This window comes from Mizuhopecten yessoensis, unplaced genomic scaffold, assembly GCF_002113885.1.
Source record: "Mizuhopecten yessoensis strain PY_sf001 unplaced genomic scaffold, ASM211388v2 scaffold11009, whole genome shotgun sequence".
In the NCBI taxonomy this organism is placed as follows: domain Eukaryota; kingdom Metazoa; phylum Mollusca; class Bivalvia; order Pectinida; family Pectinidae; genus Mizuhopecten; species Mizuhopecten yessoensis.
Genome location: NW_018408833.1, coordinates 1,143,830 through 1,168,079, shown reverse-complemented (window position 1 = coordinate 1,168,079; position 24,250 = coordinate 1,143,830). Strand labels below are relative to the sequence as shown.

Sequence of the window (24,250 nt, the reverse complement as noted above, 5' to 3'; positions counted from 1 at the left end):
GTCACAGGGGTTAAATATGTTTGAATTTTTAAACGACTTCTACTGAATAACTAAAAGGTCCTAGGTGATGATTTTTGGCCAGTAGCGTGCTTGGATTTTTTTGTGACCACGAATGTTCACGAATGAACTAAAAATTAAGGGTGGTGATATTTAGCCAGAAGCATGCTGACAAAACAGGGATACCAAGTTTGTTTAAATGAATTACTTTTGTTCATATATATATGCAGGGTTCAAATATGTTGAAGTCTTTTCACTACTCATAAATAACAAACCGGTCCAGGGTGATGATATTTAGCCAGAAGCATTAGTAACATGCTGGGATAAAGGGCTTTCAATTTTGTTCAAATAAATTACCTTCACCTATGGTCAAGTTCACATGAGTCATATGTCAAAAACCTGAACGACATCTCCTTAATTAAAAAAGTGGCATGGATAAAGATATTAAGCCAGTAGCATGCTGGGATGAAAGATTTCAAAAAACTTCCTCAAAAATGACCTTGTTCATATCTAAGGTCACATGGGTCAAATATGTCAAAAACCTGAAAGACTTCTCCTTAATAAAAAATGATATTTGGCATTTTGCTTTCTTGGATGAATAGCTATCAAGTGTGCTAAACTTAATGTCATTGTTTGACTTTCAATGTCACAGAAGGCATATGTGTTTACATGTGCTTTTGAATTACTTTAAGCCAAAAAACTAATAAAGTAGGGTCAACGCCTATGGAGATTTAACATTTGCATCAATACAAGATAAGTACAAAAAGATAGGGTATTGGAAGCTTAAATCAGTAACAGTTAGTTTATTTTATGACAACTGGGACCTCATTGACTTACACCTATGTGGGTGTTAGGTGTGATATTATATTTTCTCCAAACGCATTTAAATGACACCTATACTACAAAATGCTATCATCATCGTATGCAAAATATACCAAATATTATTTTGATACCAAATATGACACCATTTCAAGAAGGAATTGTTCTTTTCTTTGAAGATTTAAGTAGCGAGAATGTGAAATTTCGTTACAACTTAGAGAATTCCAATTTTGGACACGTCAATTTTCATAGTTCAAAAAGAGTCTATTTTTCATATTTGCTTAGTTGGTTACCAATACTTTCTTTCAACATCAGGAATAAAAAAGAAAATGGCAAACGGTAAATTTGTCATATAACAACTTTGATTAAAAACAACAACATAACGTTCTTTCCACTTTTCCTTTAGCTTGTGTTTCTCCATAACCAAAGATCCTGTGTCTTGATATTTGGCGAGTAGATTGTTTATATGAATGGTTATAAGTTTTATAAACGTTACATGTAGTGACATTGACCATCGTTCAAGGTCACAAGAATCAAATGTGCTAAACGAATTTTGTTGTGTATGGGATAACAAACAATGATATCTTTCCTTGCCTAATTTGTTAAGAGTTTAAGATTAAAGATAATGTAATATTCCTTCTAATTTTGTTTAATGGATGAGCAGAAGAGAAAAGAAAGTAATAATCAAGTGTATATTTGTTTTATAATTAAGATTATTTTATTGTTTTTATATATTTGAATATCTTTGTGTTTAACACAATCTCAATTACTTTTACATGTTTATGAGTTATTACTAAATACAGCTGCACAAAACTTTAAAACGTTCGTAATATAAAAAAGTGAGAAAATGTATCGCTATTACTATACTTAACATTGATAATCAAATCTTCAAGATTATGTGAAATTGTGCATTGGTCATGTTTGGCATGCTAATCAAATTTTTTAACCGGTTTTGATATGATAAAAAAGTGATTTTGTAGACAGAATCTATATATGGAATGTTTCAAAAAAGTATGAAATATCGACTATATATTTAAAATTTTGTGTAAATCTTGCATATTTTTCGAATAAAAAGTATCACTTCGTTTACTTCATGCATATTGATATGACATAATTAGTATAAAATAAAAGGATCACGACACACAATCATCATTTATTTTCAAATTATATTTGCCTGTGACATTTATCTGTCATTTTTCTAAGATACCCCCGTCACTCAACCTGGTGTTATGCAAGGAGGCCCTCTACAGTAATCAAAAACTTCAATTACAAAATATATGATAGTAGTAAATGCATAATAGAACAAGCAGAATGAAGGATGAAGAATTTAGAATGTTACATGAAGCTTTTTGGAACAAATCGTATATATATAGCGTGAAGTATTTGGCATGCACAATTTTGACCCTGATGACATTCCATGCATTATACATCAAATACAATAAATAGCTAAAAATGAAATCAAAATTTAAGACATTGTGTACATCATGACGATAGAAATCAGCGTTTTTATCTACAAAACACAACTGTTCTGTAGTTATGACTAGATCGTCCGGTGGTTTCAGTTAGAAAATATAATGTATGGAGTATATTTGGTATTAAGATGTTTATGAACGTATCAGAAATATATTTCGACAAAATATTTACTAGCATTCAACATACATAAATGTTAATTTTAAAACAAAAAGGTCATTACATATTTTACTTATCTATCTATTAAATTCAAGGCCATCATGATATTGTATTTACGTGTGCTTTGATCGATTGATTCGTCACTCATCAATATCAAAACATTTCAAGAAGTAGTCAATCGACGCTAGCACCTGTTAGTAAATAGGATGTCAACCAAAATCCGCAAGGGCCCCGCTGTATGCCCGACAGTGTATGTCCCGTATAAGCACCAGGGAAGATCAAAAGTGACCAATGACTGTTTTAGAAAGGCCCATTTACATTACATTTTTGACAGTATATGCTCTGTTTTCGGTTTTAGTTACAGCGACCTTGACCTAAGGAACTTTTTAAACAACTATTGCACATCTGGGTATAGTCACAATGTATCATCATAAGAATTTACAGAATGTTTGGCCTTCTGTTAGGGCCTTATATGATGTATTTTTGACAGTATCTTCCCTATTCTATTTTTAGTAACAGTGACCTTGAACCTCCTATTGCACATCTGCACATCACAGAGTATCATGATCAATTTCAGAAATTTTGACCATCTGGATCATGAGATAACCGCCGTAAAACGAAAGTGCCGACAGACAAACAGACGGAAGGATGGACACGGTGTTACTATAGGGCAACCGCATTTTAATGTGCTTACTTATACAGCCTGGTGTAAATCCTGTTTCCGATGTTTCACCATCTGGACACTTTGTTTCAGTGCCTAAAAAATGAAAGATTAATGGGATAAAAATCTGTCACATAATTCGCTCTAGATTTAATACATGAATCAATTCAAAACAACATCTCACAAACGCATTCTAGTTATTCGGGCATTTTATAATGAAACGTTATTACTTTTTGATATTGGCAAAATAACCATAGCGTTTCACTCTCTGAAATATTACTGTGTTGCTGTAAGTCAGCAGCACGCCATCTTCCCAATTTTAACTCGTTCACCCGTACATATGTTCAACTGCACTTGCCCAGTCTTTGATTTGGTAAGGTTAAAATGTGACTTTGAGTTGGACAGGTTGAATATACTTACCAAAACAATATCCATAGTTTCCTGGAGTTCTCTTCAGGTCGTAAACGTAAAAGGATCCACAGTGTTTTACTCGGACTGTTGACCATGTAGGAACACAAGATGAGAAACCGCCAACAGCACACATCTTTACTGATTTAGTCTCTCCGTTAGCTGGTAAAGCTACAAGGATTAAAACAAATTCATTTAAACAGACGATACATTATGTAAGCATTTGAAATATTCGACAACATCTTTCAATTGATATCTACCTATCATCAATTATGTGGCCAAAATTTAATTGGGTAACTGAATGTTTATTCACCTTCTTCTTCTTCCTTTACAAGGATCAGACTCAAAGGTTTGAGTGCACTTGATCCTGGGAGGTGGCATTAGAAATGTTAAAAACAATTATTTTTGTTAATTTGTACTATAAGACAAAAATAGAAACACTTTATGGAAGGTTGAAACTAGCCAGGGCAGACCTGAAAGAGTTCAGGTTTTGCTCCTGTGCTAGGGATGATGGTAGCGAATTCCAGTTAACAATAGTTCTAGGGAAGAATGAATATTTATACAAATTTGTGTGGGTTGATATTTGATTAATTCTATGGGCCCCTCTGGTTCTCCTGTTGCCTGATGTTATGAATTGGGATGGATCAATAGCCACATGTCCGTTTGTTATTTTATATAACATCATGAGCCTGGCTTTTGTTCTTCGCTGGGCTAGGGGCTCCCAGTTAAGTATATTTATAAGGTTGGTGACACATCCAGGCTCTCTAGATCTATGATCATTAAATATGTAACTGGCAGCCCTACGCTGTACATTTTCAATTGCTAGGACCTGGTCTGAAATAAAATGGTCCCAGCAAGTGGCTGCATATTCTAGTCTTACTAATGTGGTGAATGTCTGGGTTTTGACTTTTCTGGTGCATGATGACATGTTGCGACGCAGAAATCCCTGTGTCCTATTTGCCTTGTTGGTGATGGATTGTATGTGTTTATCCCAATTTAGGTCTGAGGTGAAAGTGACCCCTAGGTATTTGATAGAGTCTAAATTTTCCAAAACTTGATTGTGCAGGGAGTAGCTAAACTTAATTGGATTTTTCTTCAAGATATGTTGATGATAGAACATTTTTTGGCGTTAAACTTCATTTGCCATTTACCCTCCCAGATTTCCAAGGATTTGAGGTCGTTTTCCAGTTTCTGACAGTCTTCTAATGAATTTTTTTCTGTATATAATAAGCAGTCGTCAGCAAAGAGTTTGATGTCGCAGGAAACTGAGTCAATGATGTCATTTATGTAGACCAAAAAGAGGAGTGGGACAACAACCGTTCCCTGAGGTACCCCGGATAGGACGGGGGTGCTATCAGAGCTGGTACTGTTAATTATTACTTTCTGTTGTCTGTTGTTCAGAAAAGAGGAAAACCAACCAACAGTATCTGAATCTACCCCATAAAATTCTAGTTTGGAAAGTAATCTTGCATGAGGGACTTTGTCGAATGCTTTCGAGAAATCTAAAAGGGCGACGTCAATTTGTTTATTTTTATCAAGGTTCCTTGCTATGTCGTCAATTGTCAGAAGTAGTTGAGTTTCAGTAGAGAATTTTGCACGGAAACCATGTTGTAAATTTGTAAGGATGTTATTTTGCTCAAGGTGGGACATTACGTTACTATGGATGATATGTTCTAATATTTTGCATGTGATACAGGTAAGTAAGACAGGTCTATAATTTTCAGCAGCTTGTTTATCCCCTTTTTCGAAGACTGGCACGATGTGTGCTTCACGCCAATCGTGTGGTACGGTGCGAGAGTCGAGGGAATTTTGAAAGATAATTGATAGTGCTGGGGTGATTTCTGTTGCCAATTGATGGAGGATTCTGGCTGGAATGGAATCAGGACCAGTTTCTTTATGAATATATACACCTGGTTCGCTGATGGTGATGCGTGACATTAGTCTGAATGGTGACAGACCTAAGTCGGGTAGTTCAGAGAGGTTTTCTTTGGTGAAGACTACTGAAATTGCTGGTTTATTATGTATGCTTTGCTTTTTGCATCAGAATATGTAAGGCCGTCTTCAGGATTCCTAATTGGTGGGATGTTGTTTGTATCCATTTTTTTACTTTTAATAAAACTCCAAAATAGTTTTGGTTTTCTATGAGCCGAGGACTAATGATGTCATGCATGTAACTACTATAGGCTCTTCTGGTCTCTTTTTGCATTTTGGATTTTATTTTCTTGTACCTGTCCCAGTCTTTTGTCTTGTGTGTTTTCTTGGCTTTGTTATAGGATCTTCGTTTTTGTCGGGCTAGCCTATTTATGTTGTTATTAGCCCAGGGATTGGTGAATTTTGACCTCGTTAGTTTTTGGGGTACGTGGGTTTTAATGACTGAATTAAGTCTACTATACATTTCAGCTTTTCTTTCACCTCCTCTTTCAAAAGGGTGATGTTAGCCTTGCTCCATATTGGTTCGTATTGGCTGTTTTATGGGAGGAGTTGAGATTTCATTGTCAATTAGGACGATATCATGGTCTGACACACCTGGGATAGCCTTGCAGGGAAGTCCACTTCTTGATTCAAGCCGAGATCATGGAAGAGAGCAATGAATTGTTCACTCAGAATGTTTGGATAGTTGCTACTTGCGATGACACTATCGGGCCAGCTGATGTCACTCAAGTTGAAATCACCCCCGAGCCAAAAGGTATGGTTTGGGAAAGTGTTGTATAGGTTGGTGATTTCCATTACTGAGTCGCTTATGAACTGTAGTGGGTCAGTTTTATTTGGTGGCCTATAGTATGAGGCTATTATTATGGGTTTTTGCTTTGCAAGATGGATTCTAGCGGCTACAAGTTCTACCTTGTCACTTTTGTAGGCTAATGTGGCATTGAGATTTGACCTAGTAACAACGAGGACTCCGCCGCTACGTGACGAGGTCCTATCATTTCTGAACAGTTCGAAATCAGAGGAAAACACTTCGCTATCACTGACCTCTGGTTTTAACCAGGTTTCTGTACCTATGAAGACGTCAGGTTTAGCTGATTCAATTAGGAGTTAGATTTCGTTACGTTTGGATCTAATACTTTGAAAATTGACGAGTAATGTTCTCAATGATTTAATGGGTTTTTTTGGGCATAGATGATTTGTTATTCTTTTGTGGAATAGGTGACGAGGTTGCTCATAGTTGCACCAAGGGGACACAGTAAAATCAGAAGAAAGTATCGAGAGAAATTGTATAATTTTGATATGCATTATGTAACTTATTAATATGTAGGAAATGTCGATCTTATGTCAGACATGGAAGCCTATCGATAGTCAATCCTGGTATAATACCTGCAGTAAAACATTATGTAGTGAAAAATATTAGAATTGTAAATTCAGATTAACATAAAGGTAGAAGAAAGCGACATATCATAGCAGCTGTGTTCTTGTCACATTAAGGAAGGGAACATTTTATAATTGATGTATTAAATTACAAGTTGAAAAATTCCTGTTTTTATATGCTCCTAATGGCTAATTTCATCAATAAATGCGCTTATTCGTAGAAGGATCACTGGGGGTTATTTCCCTTTGACTGTTAGGTTCTCACTTGGGTCATGTACTTTGCTCAAGTGACCTATTCTAATGACTTTCTGTCCGTCGTCGTTCATCGTGCGTCATGTGTACACTTTTTTTCATTTTCAACTTCTTCTCAAGAACCAGTGAATATAATTTTTTCAAACTTGGTCAGAATCATCCTTGGTAGATGAGGCTACGACAATGTAAAATTGGAATTCCTAACCCAACCCCTGGGGCCAGGGCGGGGCCCCAAAGGGGAAAATTAACCAATATTTCAAAAATCTTCTTCTCCAGACTCAGACGCACTACAGTCAATTTCAGTGCATGGATAGAAAGATCATCAGAAGCTTTATTGAAATTGTCAATTTCAGGACCCCCGAGCCATCCGTTACCCCTTTGGATGGGGGTAAAGTTTACTTTAGTTTATATAGGGAAATAACACTTTTGGGTATATTTTATCCATTTTCAGCAGAAAATTACTCAAACATAGTCAGAATCATCTTGGGTGAATGAGGGTATTACATTGTAAAATTGGGATTCCTGCCCCATCCCCAGGGGCTAGGGTTGGGCCCGAAAGGGAACATTTAGTAAATGTTACCAATATTTAAAAATTCTTATCCTTTGATACATCACAGGTATTATATTTCACTTAGTTTACATGCTGATTTCCACATCACATCTAAACAATAAAATAAAGCTACCAGTACCTATGATATAACTCAGGTGACCGCTAAGGCCCTTGGGCCTCTTGTTACATATTGTTTTCTTGTTTATACCATGGATTTTTAAAATCAATTTAACACAATTGGTAATGTCATATGGTATTTGAAAGGGATGATGTATGATAGACGTTTGATGTTTGGCAGTTTTTGCATTTGAACGAATTTACTTGTGACTCAGGATCGTGTAGCATCGACATCCGCATGACGGGCACACATACACTGTACCTGTACGATGTGAATAGAATTATGATGCAATGAATTTGATACTCCTGAGTCTGTTTTGGTTCATAATGATTAGAAAGCAAGTTACCTTCTAAATTAGAGTCAGGCGAATAAGAACTAAAACACTGAAAATTAATCTTTAATATTGCGTGATTTATTTTATCGTTACTTTTCTCTGGTAATGCAATGATAAACGTAGGTCCAACGTCGGGCACATATACACTGTACGATGTTTATAGGATAATGATGCAATGAGTTTTATACTGGTGGTAGGTAAATCTTGTACACCGTTCCCGGACCCAGACTGAAACCCCGTACCAGGAATATAAAGATATTTTAATATCACATTAACGCGATCGTTTATATTTTTTATAAAATTATACAATAATTTCAAACATTATTTTCTAAAAGTGACAGTTATAAAAATGTTTATTAATTATCTATTAATTTAGAAATCGACGATAATGTGTATTTCAAAGGGGTAAAACTTGTACGTCGCAGTCAACCGTGAAAATCACGGTTATTCACATATAATTAGAAATTTAGGGAAAATTAACATGTTATTTTCAGATATATAGAAGAAAATACCTTACTGTTTATAATTATGTAAGTTTCGTTGAAATATACGACATATTTCACATAAAATTCTGACTTTGTTGTGATCGCGGGTGTTTTGTTTACTCCCGTACCCGTACTAAGGGGACATCACTCCGTCAAGACTCGTGCTAAATATGCATAATATGTAAAAAGAAATATATTGTCAGAGAAATATATGAATAGTAATGAGTTATCACAATATGACGCTATTTTCTAATTATTATATTAATTAGATAGTGAGATTGACCAATGACATTTTTCGAATTTCCCTGAGATGTGTTTACATCAAACCAACTTTATTATATTTATATCTATCAATGGTACGGGATCACTGGGGTTACGTAGGTGCTGGAGTACCTGCGTATGTAGGGGTAAGGCGTGGAGTCTGACGTACGCGGTAAATTACGTGTTGCACGTGAATTACCTGGGGTAGGGGGTTGTCATATACAGGGTGTACAGGCGTTAGTGTCATTCGAGCTGTTGCAGCCAGACAGTGCGCTTGTGGTATTTACCATGTCTACACTTATAGTCGGTCACTCAAAGGCCAAGTACTTACATAAGTACTTGCGTCCAAGTGATGATATTTTTGTTATCTCCGGGAGCGGCTATCGCATTGAGGAGATGTGGGACGTGATCGAGGAGGTTGTTCACAAGTATAACATCATTGTCATTCATTGTGGAGCTAACAACCTACCTCGTGATTCAGTACTCATCGTCCTCGAGCGATTTCAGCAGCTCTGTGAGCGGATATGGATCATTTCCGCTCGGATACAGATAGCCATATGTAGTCTACTGCCTAGGGTAGACTCTAGATTCGACAATGCAACTCCAAGACCTAGATTCATCAACGATGTGAACTCCAAGGCCTGCGAGATCAACAACGCAATCAGGACTATCGCCGAGATGATACCAAACCTCAGCTACATTCCCCATAAAGCCTTTGCCAGGAATGGAAAGATTGAACAACCACTACTCAGTAGATATGGCCTTCACCTGAGTTTCAAGGGAACGGATAGAGTGGTGAATTATCTGCTTGCCGGAGTGACCACCATCACGGAACATCCACCACCAACCACACCAATGCCAACTACGAGACCTCAACCACCAACCACACCATCGCCAACTACGAGACCTCCACCACCAACCACACCAAAGACAACTATGAGAAATCCACTACCAGCTACTCCACCATCAACTACACCAACAGCATCAACTACCCCAGGACCTTACCTGACTGCGCTGATAACGACACAACTTCCTAATCAGCCAGACATGAAACCAAATGATGATCGTGCCTCTTGGCCAGAACTCCCAACTATGCGACCCACTACTCCACAACCAACTACGAGACCTCCACTACAACCAACTACGAGACTTCCACTACAACCAACTACGAGACCACCACTACAACCAACTACGAGACATTCACTACAACCAACTACGAGACCTCCACTACAACCAACTAAGAGACCACCACCACAACCAACTACTAGACCTCGACCACAACCGGCTAAGACCTCCACCACAACCAACTACGAGACCTCCACTACAACCAACTACGAGACCACCACCACAACCAACTACGAGACCTCCACTACAACCAACTACGATACCACCACCACAACCAACTACTAGACCTCCACCACAACCGACTTAGACCTCCACCACAACCAACTACGAGACCTCCACTACAACCAACTACGAGACCACCACCACAACCAACTACGAGACCTCCACTACAACCGACTACGAGACCACCACAACCAACTACGAGACCTCCACTACAACCAACTACGAGACCTCCACTACAACCAACGACGAGACCACCACTACAACCAACTACGAGACCTCCACCACAACCAACTAAGACCTCCACCACCACAACTACGAGACCTCCACCACAACCATCTACGAGACCACCACAACAACCACTTACGAGACCACCACCACAACCAACTACGATAATGTGTATAGGTCTGGTTTAAAGACATTTTTTGAATGTGATGTTATATTATCCATTCCTTCAAATCCAGATAAGGGTAAACTGTCAGATGTTCCAACATTAAGACCTAAAGGGGGAGAGGCTTTTTTCGTAACCGACCATAGGGATGAATGTAGATCAGATGACTGGTCATGTGATGGGTATTTTTGGGTCAATAAGGGTGGTCATGGAATACCTAGAGCAAATCCAAAAATGTGGAAACGTACATATTACATTATTGAGGGAAAGGGTGATACTAAAGGTTCAACGAATTTTCAACGCAGAATGTATATGTTAAAACAAGGGACAGTTATTTACAGATTTGTTCAGTACATTGGCGATGATACCATTTTTGTTCCTCGAGTTCACGGGAAAAGTAGTGAAGATGGGCATGATTATAGAAGAACTTTTCCACCAGTTTTAAAGCAAGTTAAGTCAGCTAGTTCTAGTGATAACAATCCTTCAACAGTTTTTAAGGAGAATCAAACTGGAAATCAAGTTAAGGGCAATTTGCAGGGTTGAGCTAATCTTAGGTCTCCCTCACAGGCACGTCATCAGTTGAAATCGGCAAAGAATGAGAAACGTCTCAGTCATGATGAGTTATATAGTACTTTAGAGCTTATGTATCATTTAGATGGTTTTATTTACGATTTTGCTGTAGGTCCAGAGCTTAGATGTGTTTTGGGAAATAAGTAATTATTGGACGAGTTTCATTTACTACTTCAGGTTGAATCAGATGAGAAATTGTATATGTCATATGACACTACTTTTCAAGTAGGCGATTTTTATGTTTCAACTTTAGTCTTCAGACATGTGCTATTTCAAAATAATAAAACAATTCCTGTAGCATTTTTCATTCATGATAGGAAGTCCACTCGGGTTCATGAGGTTTATTGGCGATCTGTTAAGTCTCTAATTCCAAATTTATCAAAAGGTAATCAAATAATAGTTTTGGATAGGGAATCAGCGATAAACAATTCTCTAGAGGAAGTTTTTCCAAATGTCAAAGTACTTTTTTGTTGGAATCATATTCGTAGAGATTTTATATTTTGGTTGAACAAGGATAGGGGTATTATTGATATTTCAATTTACAAGGCGGATGTTATACAGCATTAAAATGCGAGAGTGAAGATGAGTTTTTGGCAATGTTAGATACGGTATCTTAGAAATGGAGTGAACCTTTTGTAAATTATTTAAATTCCCATATCAAGGGTGACATTATAAAATATGCTGGTTGGTGGCTACTATCTGGTCTTTGTGTGGGGAACAAGTATACGGGTATTACAAATAATATTGTTGAAGGTACAAACAGCTTAATCAAGTCTTTGAATAACTGGAAAGAAGTTTCATTAGATATTGCAGTTCTTTCATTTTATTATCTCCAGAGATATTATGGCAATGAGATTAAGAGAGGGTTTATTGGAACAGGAACTTATAGACGTTTGTCATCCTGATGATGTATTAGATTTAGTTAAGGGTAAGATCAATGACAAAGACACAGTAGCTTCCGGGGAACATAGAGGTCTAAACGAAGAGGTAAGCCATGAAGATGTAGCTAGTTTAGCAAATGGTATAGCGTCCGAGAGTCAACAAGTAAGTAAACAAACTTTACAAAGGTCTTTAGCAGTTGCCGCTCTTAGGGATAACAAAGTAACCCATGTTCCATCTGCCAAGACATTTATAGTTGAAGGGTCACAGGGAGATAAGAACGCAGTTCAGTTACATCCTAAAGAGCATTGTCAGTGTCCATCGATCGGTACATGCTACCATATTATTGCTGCAAAGTTAAGTATAGGCATAGATGACACAGCAGGTAAGAAAAAACTCCATATGGCTCAACTTAGACGTAATGCAAGAAAGCGACCAGACAAGAAAGCAGGTAGGAAACGACCATGTGATAGAGAGGAGAATGACATAGTCCCAGAACAAAACAGTAAGTTAACTAAGTTATGTGAATCAAATATAATTTGTTCAACTCCAAGTGCTACATTGGCTTCTCCAGTTAAATTAGAGTCAGTTGCACTCCACAATATTTCTGATATTGCTACTCCAAGAAAACCAAAACGTAGGTCTAGACATTCTTTAACTCGTAAGAGATTGTCAAAAGGAGTAGAAGAAAAAAAAAGATAAAAAAACGTAAGTATTATAGCTGAGTCAGTAGCAGACATACAATGTAGTGATGGTGTAAATATGTCTGAACCAGTTGTAAGTACCAGTCTTAAGGTAAAACAAAGAAGAATACTTTCATTTCAGTATCAGTTTAGTGCAGTTTTAAAGAATGCCCTTTCTCATTTAGAGTATGATACGTCTTCCTACAAGTCACATTCATTTAGAATAGGGGCAGCAACTTCAGCTGCAATGGATGGACTCTCAGATTAGGACATTAAAAGTGCAGGAAGATGGAGTTCTCAATGTTTTAGGTCATATATACGTATACCTGCTCATTAAATGATGGGGTGTTTCAGTGTTAGCTAGTCTACAGGCAAGATACCATACTGACAAATTGTCTTACAGGTTTGACTTTGTGGTGTGTTCGCTCATCAATCATAAAAAGGGTACAGACTGAGGCAATGCAGAGGCCTGGGGGTCCAGATCTTGGACTGGGAGGGTTAAATGTAAACATTTGGTGGCAGGGTTATATCGGACTGAAGTTGCGGAACCTTGACTCAAAGATGAATCTTTTGAGCTCAATAGGGCCCGTACCTGATATCATTTTATTACATGTAGGGGGGAATTATACAGGAGGAAGTCCTCTGGGTGACATAGTTCACATGGCTAGGGCTATTATCATTAAGCTAGTGCATAGATTCCCTGGAACACGCATTATTTGATCTCAAATTTTACCTCGGCTACAATGACGGGGTTGTAGTGTAGATGAGTATAATGCCATGGACCGTTGCAGAGTGCGACTTAATAGCGAATGTGCAAAAACCATTGTGGATAATGGGGGGTTCTACATTAAACACCCAGACATTAATCGTAACAGCCCTTCCCTATTTAGCGATGGGGTACATTTATCTACCACAGGAAACAATATTTGTCTGAATGGGTTACAAGGTGGTATTGAGGAGCTTTTAACCAGATAAAGCCTGACTGGTTGGGTTAGGGGTCCAATTTTTCAACTTTACCTTAATACAAGTGAAGTCGAAGGAGCATATGTTGGTCACGGCATGGTATATATTTGCCGTTTCCTCCCCACTAGTGTCTGGTGGTGGCCTCAATGCGACTGAGCCATTTGGCGGTTCACGGGAACAGTGAATTCTGGTGAATGATTTAAATTTCATGTATATCTCTCGTTAAGTGAATTGGATCAAATATTGAAATACTGGTGGATTCATATGGACATGATGAATTCTTTGTATTGATTGAATTCAAATGAATTTTTGAATTAAGTGAATACAATTGAATGTGTTGGATTGATTGAATACAATTGAATATGTTGAAATAATTGAGTGCAACTGAATATGTTGAATTGATTGAATATGTTGGACTGATTGAATAATAATGTTGAATTGAGTGAATAGAATTGAATGTGTTGAATTGATTGAATACCGTTGAATTAAGTGTTAATCGTGGCTGACCATTTGCGGAAGCCAAATATTGTACATAAATATTAGCCGTGACCACATATTGCCAAAACATCATTTAAAATAAATAACTCTCAGACTTGCAATTTGTGTCCATTGACCCTTTCTTAAAATAATAGCATTTATTTTTCATCAATAAATGCGCTTATTCATAGAAGGATCATTGGGAGTTATTTCCAGTTGACTGTTAGGTTCTGACTTGGGTCATGTAAATGAGAGTTATCGTTCTTTGAATCCTACTTCCTTTTGTAACATGCAGTCATTTTAAACAGGCAAGTTGTATATGTGGTCCTTTTTACATATTGTTTTCTAGTTTATGCCATGGGTCCTTTAAATTATTTTAACCCATCGTCCCTTTCCCAAAAGTTCTTTGGCTGCTCTCTTGAATTGGTGATTTCAGGTTGTAATGCATCCAGTGATTCATCACATTCGGCACAGCTATATTATGGTATGACGGTTTCGTAGTGAATCCTAGAGGTGATTTAACAACAATTGGACGTTTTACTGTTTGATCACTGGACTCGCCATCATCACATTCGGCACGGCTAAATTATTATATGAAGTGATTCCTAAAGTTGATTACTCAGCAAATGATGGTATTACTGTTTGATCGCTGTCATCAGGATCAGGCGGTTCACGGCAAATTCTTTGAAAGTTATTGGGACCATTATTGGAAGTAAGGCATTTTGATCGCTGTTATCGGGATCAAAATTGATTGAATGTATAGTGTTTGAGAAATGATTAGTAATAGCCCCTTAAAACTTAAAACTTAACAAACAAAAAGGGGTCCAACCCATGTTTTCTTAAATGAATGTAAAGTAAATGGGTCAAGAAGTATAACAGGAAATATATTTTTCGATAGATTCATAATTAAACCTCCGGGAAATTCAATTATTATTATTGTTTCTTTTCTATGATGTACGATTACGTTCAAATTTGATTAATATGTATTATGTGCGAGCAGTGCATACTTCGTTCTGAACATTTTCTATTTCGCGAGGTAATTTGGTGGATTATTGTAACGGCCGCCATTACAACCAGAACGTGTAGCTCTTATTAAGTTCCAAGCTCATTGTGACGGAAACGTCGCAGTAACAGATTACGGTTAGTACATCCTAGCAAAACCCATATGTCGCGTCATTGAAAATGTCATACTTCTAAAATTCCATAATGTCTATTATTTCATGTAAATGTATTTATGTATTTAATATTCGTTAATGAGATAAATCAAATAAATATCAAAACAACCCGACTTCACGTTAAATGTAGATCTAAACTAGCTCTCCTTAATCCAGATCACATTTTAGTGAAGTGAAAAAAGAAAAAAGAAAATATACCAAGGAAAATTACTATCAACGAGATCACAAACACGCGAATGCTGGCGAACAGAACTAATTATTAAACTATTATTTGATCTATAAGTAGTTGTCGGGGATTGGTTGTTGCTTAACGAATCATTTATCCGTTGATTGTTATTTTCATATTACAACTCAAGTTCTAAGAACTGTGGTGTTTCTTCCGGGTTGGTTATATAATGATTAAAGATATGTCTTATTTAAAAGATATTGGTATGAAAGGTATAGTTTAAATCATGTCTGTCTCTTTTCGATTGCTTTTATTCTATGAAATTCTCAGGTGAATTATTGAATACTTCAGTTTATAGTTACGTATTTTCTTTTCACGTTTCTTTATGTACACAATAGGCGATGAGTATTAAGTGTGCAGAACGTAACCGTCCTGTACCTGGGACTGTATATTGTAGGCGTTAGCGGATTTAAAAAATGTTTTGTATAATTGCTGAGAGCGAATAATATTTAAACGTTTGCGTTTGGTTAAATATTGCCTTATTTAAAAAATGAATTTTATTAGATAAACGTAAAAGGCCAACATAGGATTACACTTTAAAAAATTGATAATAGATACAGTATGCAAAAGTGAATTACTCTGCATCATAAAACTGATTCGTCCATCTAGGACTCATTGCTTCATTGTTGATATTTGTTTGTTTGTTTGCTTGTTACGTCCCATTAACAGTTATGGTTATTTAAGGACGTATCACGTTTTGGTGGTGGAGAAAGCCTGAGTTTCCGGAGAAAAACAATAGGTTGGTTTAATTTCCATACATCTAAATTAAGAACAAGTAATATTGCCTTATCTAAAAATAAAAATAAAAATATTGGATGAACGTAAAAGATAAACAAATGATTGAACTTATAAAATTTGGTGATAAATACAGTATGCAAAACATTGATTACACTGCACCATACAACTGTTTCGTCCATTTATGACTCATTGCCTCATTGTTGATATTTGTATGTTTGTGTTTACGCCCTATCAACATCTATGGTTATTTAATGACGTATCAGGTTTTGGTGGTGGAGGAAAGCCGGAGTTCCCGGAGAAAAACAACCGACCTGTGGCCAGTACCTGGCGACTGCCCCACGAAGGCTCGAACCCGCGACCAAGTGATAGAGGGCTAGTAATCAAGATGGTCAGACACCTTGACCATTCAGCCACGACAGCCCCTCATTGGTAATGCTAGGAGTCGAAAATGTGGAAAATCAAAATTGGTCTAAACATCTATGAAAACAGGAGGGGAGGTGCGTTAAACATCTTATTATATGAATATAGAAAATTAGAGTAGTACACATTTTATAATCTCGTAATTTTGAGAATTTTTATTTGTCGTACAGGTTGCAATTAAATTCATTCATGCATGTTAAAATGCATGGTAGTTTGTAAACCGCACAATGAGGTGTATATTAATATGCATACAACTTCCTTCTTCTAAAATAAATCGTGATTGTTCACCGAAGTGAGATCTGATAAAAATCTCAAGTATTAATTAAAAAAAAGGACTTGGTAGTTGCACCTGTTAAGTTTTTGATCTGTAAAAAAAGGGTATAGCGGCATGATAATTGTATAATATACTTTAAAAATCGCTAAGGAGGACATTAAGCTTATGGCGTGTGAAGGAAAAAGAAATAATTTAACAAGCTCGTGTCAACTTGATGTCTACTTATTCCGGAGATGATAGAATGGAAGTTGTTGAGCAAGATCAAAGTATTTGTTGCATAGGATTGTTGCCTATAGGGTCGTTTGGTCGTTTGTTTGTATTTCTCTTGATTTCCGATTTTTGTTCTGTCTACTGGACAAATGATGTCATTTGTTAATACATGCGAACGAACTGCTGCGAAAGCTTGGTCGAGAGTGGGTTTCTGTGGCGCCTGAGGGGCAGGGGTTATTCACATATATCAGGTGTTGTTATCAAAAACATTATGAATAATGACACAATACTGTTTTTGTTATAGAGCGCAAGCATATATATGTAACAAAACAATGTTCAAATGAAAAAATATTATAAATCACAATTTCAACAATAGGTCCTTTTCAAATCATTTGTAATTTTTTTCTGAAATAATGTCCTTTGCGATTACTATACTAAAGTTAAATTGGACGACTAAATGCAAATGAATATAATGCAAAAAAATTAATGTAGTGCTTGAGAAATGATTAGTAATAGCCCCTTAAAAATTCAAACTTAACAAACAAAAAGAGGTCCAACCCATGTTTTCTTATACAAATGTAACGTAAATGGGTCAAGAATTATAACAGGAAATATATTTTTCGATAGATTCATAATTAAACCTCTGAAAAATGCAATTATTGTTATTGTTCCTTTTCTTTGATGTACGATTACGTTCAAATTTGATTGAGGTGTACTATGTGCGAGCAATGCATACTTCGTTCTGAACATTTTCTATTTCGCGAGGTAATGTGGTGGATTATTGTAACGGCCGCCATTACAACCAGAACGCGTAGCTCTTATTAAGTTCCAAGCTCATTGTGACGGAAACGTCGCAGTAACAGATTACGGCTAGTACATCCTAGCAAAACCCATATGTCGCGTCATTGAAAATGTTATACTTCTAAAATTCCATAATGTCTATTGTTTCATGTAAATGTATTTAAATCAAATAAATATCAAAACAACCCGACTTTACGTTAAATGTGGATCTAAACTAGCTCTCCTTAATCCAGATCACATTTTAGTAAAGTAAAAATACAATACAAACTTATATAAACCAAGGAAAATTACTGTCAACGAGATCACAAACTCGCAAAATGCTGGCGAACAGAACTAATTATTAAACTATTTTTTGATCCATAAGTAGTTGTCGGGGATTGGTTGTTGCTTAACGAATCATTTATCCGTTGATTGTTATTTTCATATTACAACTCAAGTTCTAAGAACTGTGGTGTTTCTTCCGGGTTGGTTATATGATGATTAAAGGTATGTCTTATTTAAAAGATATTGGTATGAAAGGTATAGTTTAAATCATGTCTGTCTCTTTTCGATTGCTTTTATTCTATGAAATTCTCAGGTGAATTATTGAATACTTCAGTTTATAGTTACGTATTTTCTTTTCACGTTTCTTTATGTACACAATAGGCGATGAGTATTAAGTGTGCAGAACGTAACCGTCCTGTACCTGGGACTGTATATTGTAGGCGTTAGCGGATTTAAAAAATGTTTTGTATAATTGCTGAGAGCGAATAATATTTAAACGTTTGCGTTTGGTTAAATATTGCCTTATTTAAAAAATGAATTTTATTAGATAAACGTAAAAGGCCAACATAGGATTACACTTTAAAAAATTGATAATAGATACAGTATGCAAAAGTGAATTACTCTGCATCATAAAACTGATTCGTCCATCTAGGACTCATTGCTTCATTGTTGATATTTGTTTGTTTGTTTGCTTGTTACGTCCCATTAACAGTTATGGTTATTTAAGGACGTATCACGTTTTGGTGGTGGAGAAAGCCTGAGTTTCCGGAGAAAAACAATAGGTTGGTTTAATTTCCATACAACTAAATTAAGAACCAGTAATATTGCCTTATCTAAAAATAAAAATAAAAATATTGGATGAACGTAAAAGATAAACAAATGATTGAACTTATAAAATTTGGTGATAAATACAGTATGCAAAACATTGATTTCACTGCACCATACAACTGTTTCGTCCATTTATGACTCATTGCCTCATTGTTGATATTTGTATGTTTGTGTTTACGCCCTATAAACATTTATGGTTATTTAATGACGTATCAGGTTTTGGTGGTGGAGGAAAGCCGGAGTTCCCGGAGAAAAACAACCGACCTGTGGCCAGTACCTGGCGACTGCCCCACGAAGGCTCGAACCCGCGACGAAGTGATAGAGGGCTAGTAATCAAGATGGTCAGACACCTTGACCATTCAGCCACGACAGCCCCTCATTGGTAATGCTAGGAGTCGAAAATGTGGAAAATCAAAATTGGTCTAAACATCTATGAAAACAGGGAAGGGAGGTGCGTTAAACATCTTATTATATGAATATAGAACATTAGAGTAGTACACATTATATAATCTCGTAATTTTGAGAATTTTTGTTTGTCGTACAGGTTGCAATTAAATTCATTCATGCATGTTAAAATGCATGGTAGTTTGTAAACCGCACAATGAGGTGTATATTAATATGCATACAACTTCCTTCTTCTAAAATAAATCGTGATTGTTCACCGAAGTGAGATCTGATAAAAATCTCAAGTATTAATTAAAAAAAAGGACTTGGTAGTTGCACCTGTTAAGTTTTTGATCTGTAAAAAAGGGGTATAGCGGCATGATAATTGTATAATATACTTTAAGAATCGCTAAGGACATTAAGCTTATGGCGTGTGAAGGAAAAAAAATAATTTGACAAGCTCGTGTCAACTTGATGTCTACTTATTCCGGAGATGATAGAATGGAAGTTGTTGAGCAAGATCAAAGTATTTTTTGCATAGGATTGTTGCCTATAGGGTCGTTTGGTCGTTTGTTTGTATTTCTCTTGATTTCCGATTTTTGTTCTGTCTACTGGACAAACGATGTCATTTGTTAATACATGCGAACGAACTGCTGCGAAAGCTTGGTCGAGAGTGGGTTTCTGTGGCGCCTGAGGGGCAGGGGTTATTCACATATATCAGGTGTTGTTATCAAAAACATTATGAATAATGACACAATACTGTTTTTGTTATAGAGCGCAAGCATATATATGTAACAAAACAATGTTCAAATGAAAAAATATTATAAATCACAATTTCAACAATAGGTCCTTTTCAAATCATTTGTAATTTTTTTCTGAAATAATGTCCTTTGCGATTTCTATACTAAAGTTAAATTGGACGACTAAATGCAAATGAATATAAAGCAAAAAAATTAATGTAGTGCTTGAGAAATGATACGTAATAGCCCCTTAAAAATTCAAACTTAACAAACAAAAAGAGGTCCAACCCATGTTTTCTTATATGAATATAACGTAAATGGGTCAAGAATTATAACAGGAAATATATTTTTCAATAGATTCATAATTAAACCTCTGAAAAAATGCAATTATTGTTATTGTTCCTTTTCTTTGATGTACGATTACGTTCAAATTTGATTGAGGTGTACTATGTGCGAGCAATGCATACTTCGTTCTGAACATTTTCTATTTCGCGAAGTAATGTGGTGGATTATTGTAACGGCCGCCATTACAACCAGAACGTGTAGCTCTTATTAAGTTCCAAGCTCATTGTGACGGAAACGTCGCAGTAACAGATTACGGTTAGTACATCCTAGCAAAACCCATATGTCGCGTCATTGAAAATGTTATACTTCTAAAATTCCATAATGTCTATTATTTCATGTAAATGTATTTATGTATTTAATATTCGTTTATGAGATAAATCAAATAAATATCAAAACAAACCGACTTCACGTTAAATGTAGATCTAAACTAGCTCTCCTTAATCCAGATCACATTTTAGTGAAGTGAAAAAAGAAAATATACCAAGGAAAATTACTATCAACGAGATCACAAACACGCGAATGCTGGCGAACAGAACTAATTATTAAACTATTATTTGATCAATAAGTAGTTGTCGGGGATTGGTTGTTGCTTAAAGAATCATGTGTCCGTTGATTGTTATGTTCATATTACAACTCCAGTTCTAAGAACTGTGGTATTTCTTCCGGGTTGGTTATATAATGATTAATAAAAAGATATTGGTATATGTCTTATTAAAAAGATATTGGTATAAAAGGTATAGTTTAAATCATGTCTGTCTCTTTTCGATTGTTTTTAGTCTATGAATTTCTCAGGTGAATTATTTAATACTTCAGTTTTATAAAACATGCTCTATTCTATCACATTTTATAGTTACGTATGTTCTTTTCACGTTTCTTTATGTACACTATAGGCGATGAGTATTAAGTGTTCAGAACATAACCTTACTGTACCTTTGACTATAGATTGTAGGTGTTAGTGGATTTAAAAATTGTTTTGTATACTTGCTGCGAGCGAATAATATATAAATGTTTACGTTTATTGATATGTTCATAAGAGGAGTACAGATTATAAAATTTCGTAACTTTATGAATTCTTGTTTGCCATACAGGTTGCATGTGAAACCACACAATGAGGTGTATAATAATTTACTATTGATATTAACTTCCTTCTTTTAAAATAGATCGTGATATCTGATTAAAATATCAAGTTTTAATTTGATTTAAACGGACTTGGTAGTAGTAACTGTGAAGTTTTTGATCTGTAACAAAAGGGTTATAGCGGCTTGCTAATTGTAATCAGATACTTTAAGAATTTCCAATGACACTAAGGTTATGGTGTGTGAGGGAATAAAATTAATTTAACTAACTCGTGTCAACTTAATGTCAACTAAGTCCAGAGATGACAGACTGGAAGTTGTTGAGCAAGATCAAAGTATTTGTTGTATAGGATGGGTGCCTATAGGGCCGTTTGATGATTTTTGATTTGTTTCCATGTCTGTTTTCAATACATGCGAAAGAACTGCTGCAAAAGCCAGGTCAAGAGTGGGTTTCTGGGGCGCCTGAGGTGTAATTCACATAAATAAGGTGTTTTAATCCAAAACATGATGAATAATGACAAACTACTGTATTTGTGATAGACAATAAGCATAAATGTAGCAAGTCTGTCTTCAAATGAAAAAATAACTATAAATTACAATTTCAACAATGTATTTTTGTTATACGTAATATAAGACAGGTCCTTTCTCAAATCATTTTGGGTTTTTTTTTAAAGTAATTTCCTTTGTGATTTATATTTTAAGTAGAAGTTGGACAGCTAGATGCAAATGGATATAATGCAAAACAAGGCATGTAGTATTTAAAGATTAAATCTTGCTTTGGTCGATTTCATGGGGTGATGAATTGAGTTGGTCTTGAAACAAATTTAATGAACTGCAAAGCAGTTCATGTTGAATTTGTTTCAAGACCAACTAAATTCATCAACCTATGCAATCGACCAAAGCAAGATTCAAACCTTATATTTCAAGCAACGTTGGTTTTTTCATTGGAACTTGTGAATTCCATTCTGATAGTTTGCCCTAGGTTCTGGAGCGTATGCAAGTCTACGTATTGACGTAATGTAAAAAAAAAAGTATGGTCCGTCATTGAAGGAGTATCATACAACATGATGGTTTAAGGTGATAGTTTAATATAGCCAAAAAAACAAAGCACAAAACCATATTTTAAATGTCATATCAAAGTTTTGCTTACTGTCATCCATCCAAACCGGATTTTGTGTTCCACATTTTGCAGACTCAGGAGCCGTTTGAGGTATGGTCCCGCCAGCACCCGAAACCGATCTATACCAGCCCTCACTTATTAGAAGATCATTTTCATAAACAGTCCCAGCGGAGATCGCGGTGGACCGCCACGGATCGTCCAGTAACTCGTGGTTATGCACCAGGCAAGGGTCATCGTCTTGGCCTGAAACCATTCACAATAAATAAAACATTATAACCTTCTGATAAAAATTTCGTAACCAGTTCATTTGTTTTTGGTGGGTAATAAATTATTTTTGATTAACTAATACTGAAACTGTCGAAATGTGTTGATTCCTGAGTAAATCCTAATCAGTATCAAACTCGTAACATAGAAACTCGAAAAACTGATAAATCTATTCGGTTATTTGATTCTGCTGTATAAAACAGGAAAAGAGAATATAACGTCTGTCAAAACAATGGTAGTAATTTAACCATTTTCACTGATACTCACAATCTACTACAGCAATCAGTAACCATAGCGTTAACCAACAGCGATAGAACATCTCTGGTCCTGATTTCAGTTGTTCTCCTATAGACTGTGTTTTGCTTGAGGTGTTAACTATCTGATCGGTGATGTAATTTGATGGGTTTTAATACTCTTTTCAAGACTTCCGTGTTGTGAAATGTGTGTGAACTTGTTTCTTTTAGGTCCTCGCAACAGCCAATGTCATATCAGGACGGTTGCCGAGGGAGGGAATTGAAAGAAGTAAAACGTATGCATGCCCCCATGGCGAGACATTGGGAACAAAACCTGACTAAGCAGGTGTCCAACTTTCGTCATCTCTAACGAGAGCATGAAGTGAATTACAAGAAGCCTATTCTTTCCACGAACCAACAAGGAAGTTGTACAGTGCATCTGTGTTTAATCATGCCCATTTCGCTCGATAATTTAATTTGTGTACTTAGCCAAAATGAATTAAATTCCGTCAACTAAAACACTGATATGATAGTGGTACAAACAAATACAGTTAGATGACTGTATGAGTTGTGTTTGGGAAGTAGTACATGTAAGACCATTTTATAATGGCTTGATAGTAGGGCAATCGTATTCCAGTGCATATACCAAAGGGTTGGACGATTATATCAGAAGTAACGTCATAGCGACCGCCGTCTTAGAAAAGTCTGTAAAGTGGAAAGGACGTGTTAGTAGTGTTTAGATAGAGGCGGTGGTGTTAGTTATGTTAGGATAGTGAGATGGCCGTGTTACAAACGTCCCTATAGAAGGGCGGCTGTATTAGTAGAGTCAGAAAAGTGGAATAATAGTGTTAAGATAGTTAGACGGGCGTGTTAGTAGTGTTTAAATAGTGGGACGGCCATGTTAGTAGTGTTAAGATAGTTTGACGGTCGTGTTGGTAGTGTCAAGATAGTGGGACGGCTGAGTTAGTATTGTTGAGATAGTGCGACGGCTGTGTAAGTCGTGTTTAGATAGTAGGAAGGCTGTG

The 24,250-nt window shown here is 36.1% G+C and overlaps 1 protein-coding gene across 2 annotated transcripts in view; it reads right to left on the bottom strand.

The window, feature by feature from the left end:
• LOC110464552 (von Willebrand factor D and EGF domain-containing protein-like) overlaps positions 1-23,433 on the bottom strand; it is a 108,193-nt gene extending 84,760 nt beyond the window's left edge. The window contains exons 1-4 of one of the 2 annotated variants that reach the window (XM_021519821.1): positions 23,260-23,433; positions 22,759-22,971; positions 3,527-3,685; positions 3,140-3,202 (exon numbers count right to left, since the gene is read on the bottom strand). In XM_021519821.1, coding sequence (XP_021375496.1) covers positions 3,140-3,202; positions 3,527-3,685; positions 22,759-22,971; positions 23,260-23,311 — 487 coding nt within the window. In that variant the 5' untranslated portion in view covers positions 23,312-23,433. The remainder of the gene's footprint in view (positions 1-3,139; positions 3,203-3,526; positions 3,686-22,758; positions 22,972-23,259) is intronic. The other variant, XM_021519824.1, reaches the window with a different exon arrangement.
• Positions 23,434-24,250: the final 817 nt, after the last annotated feature.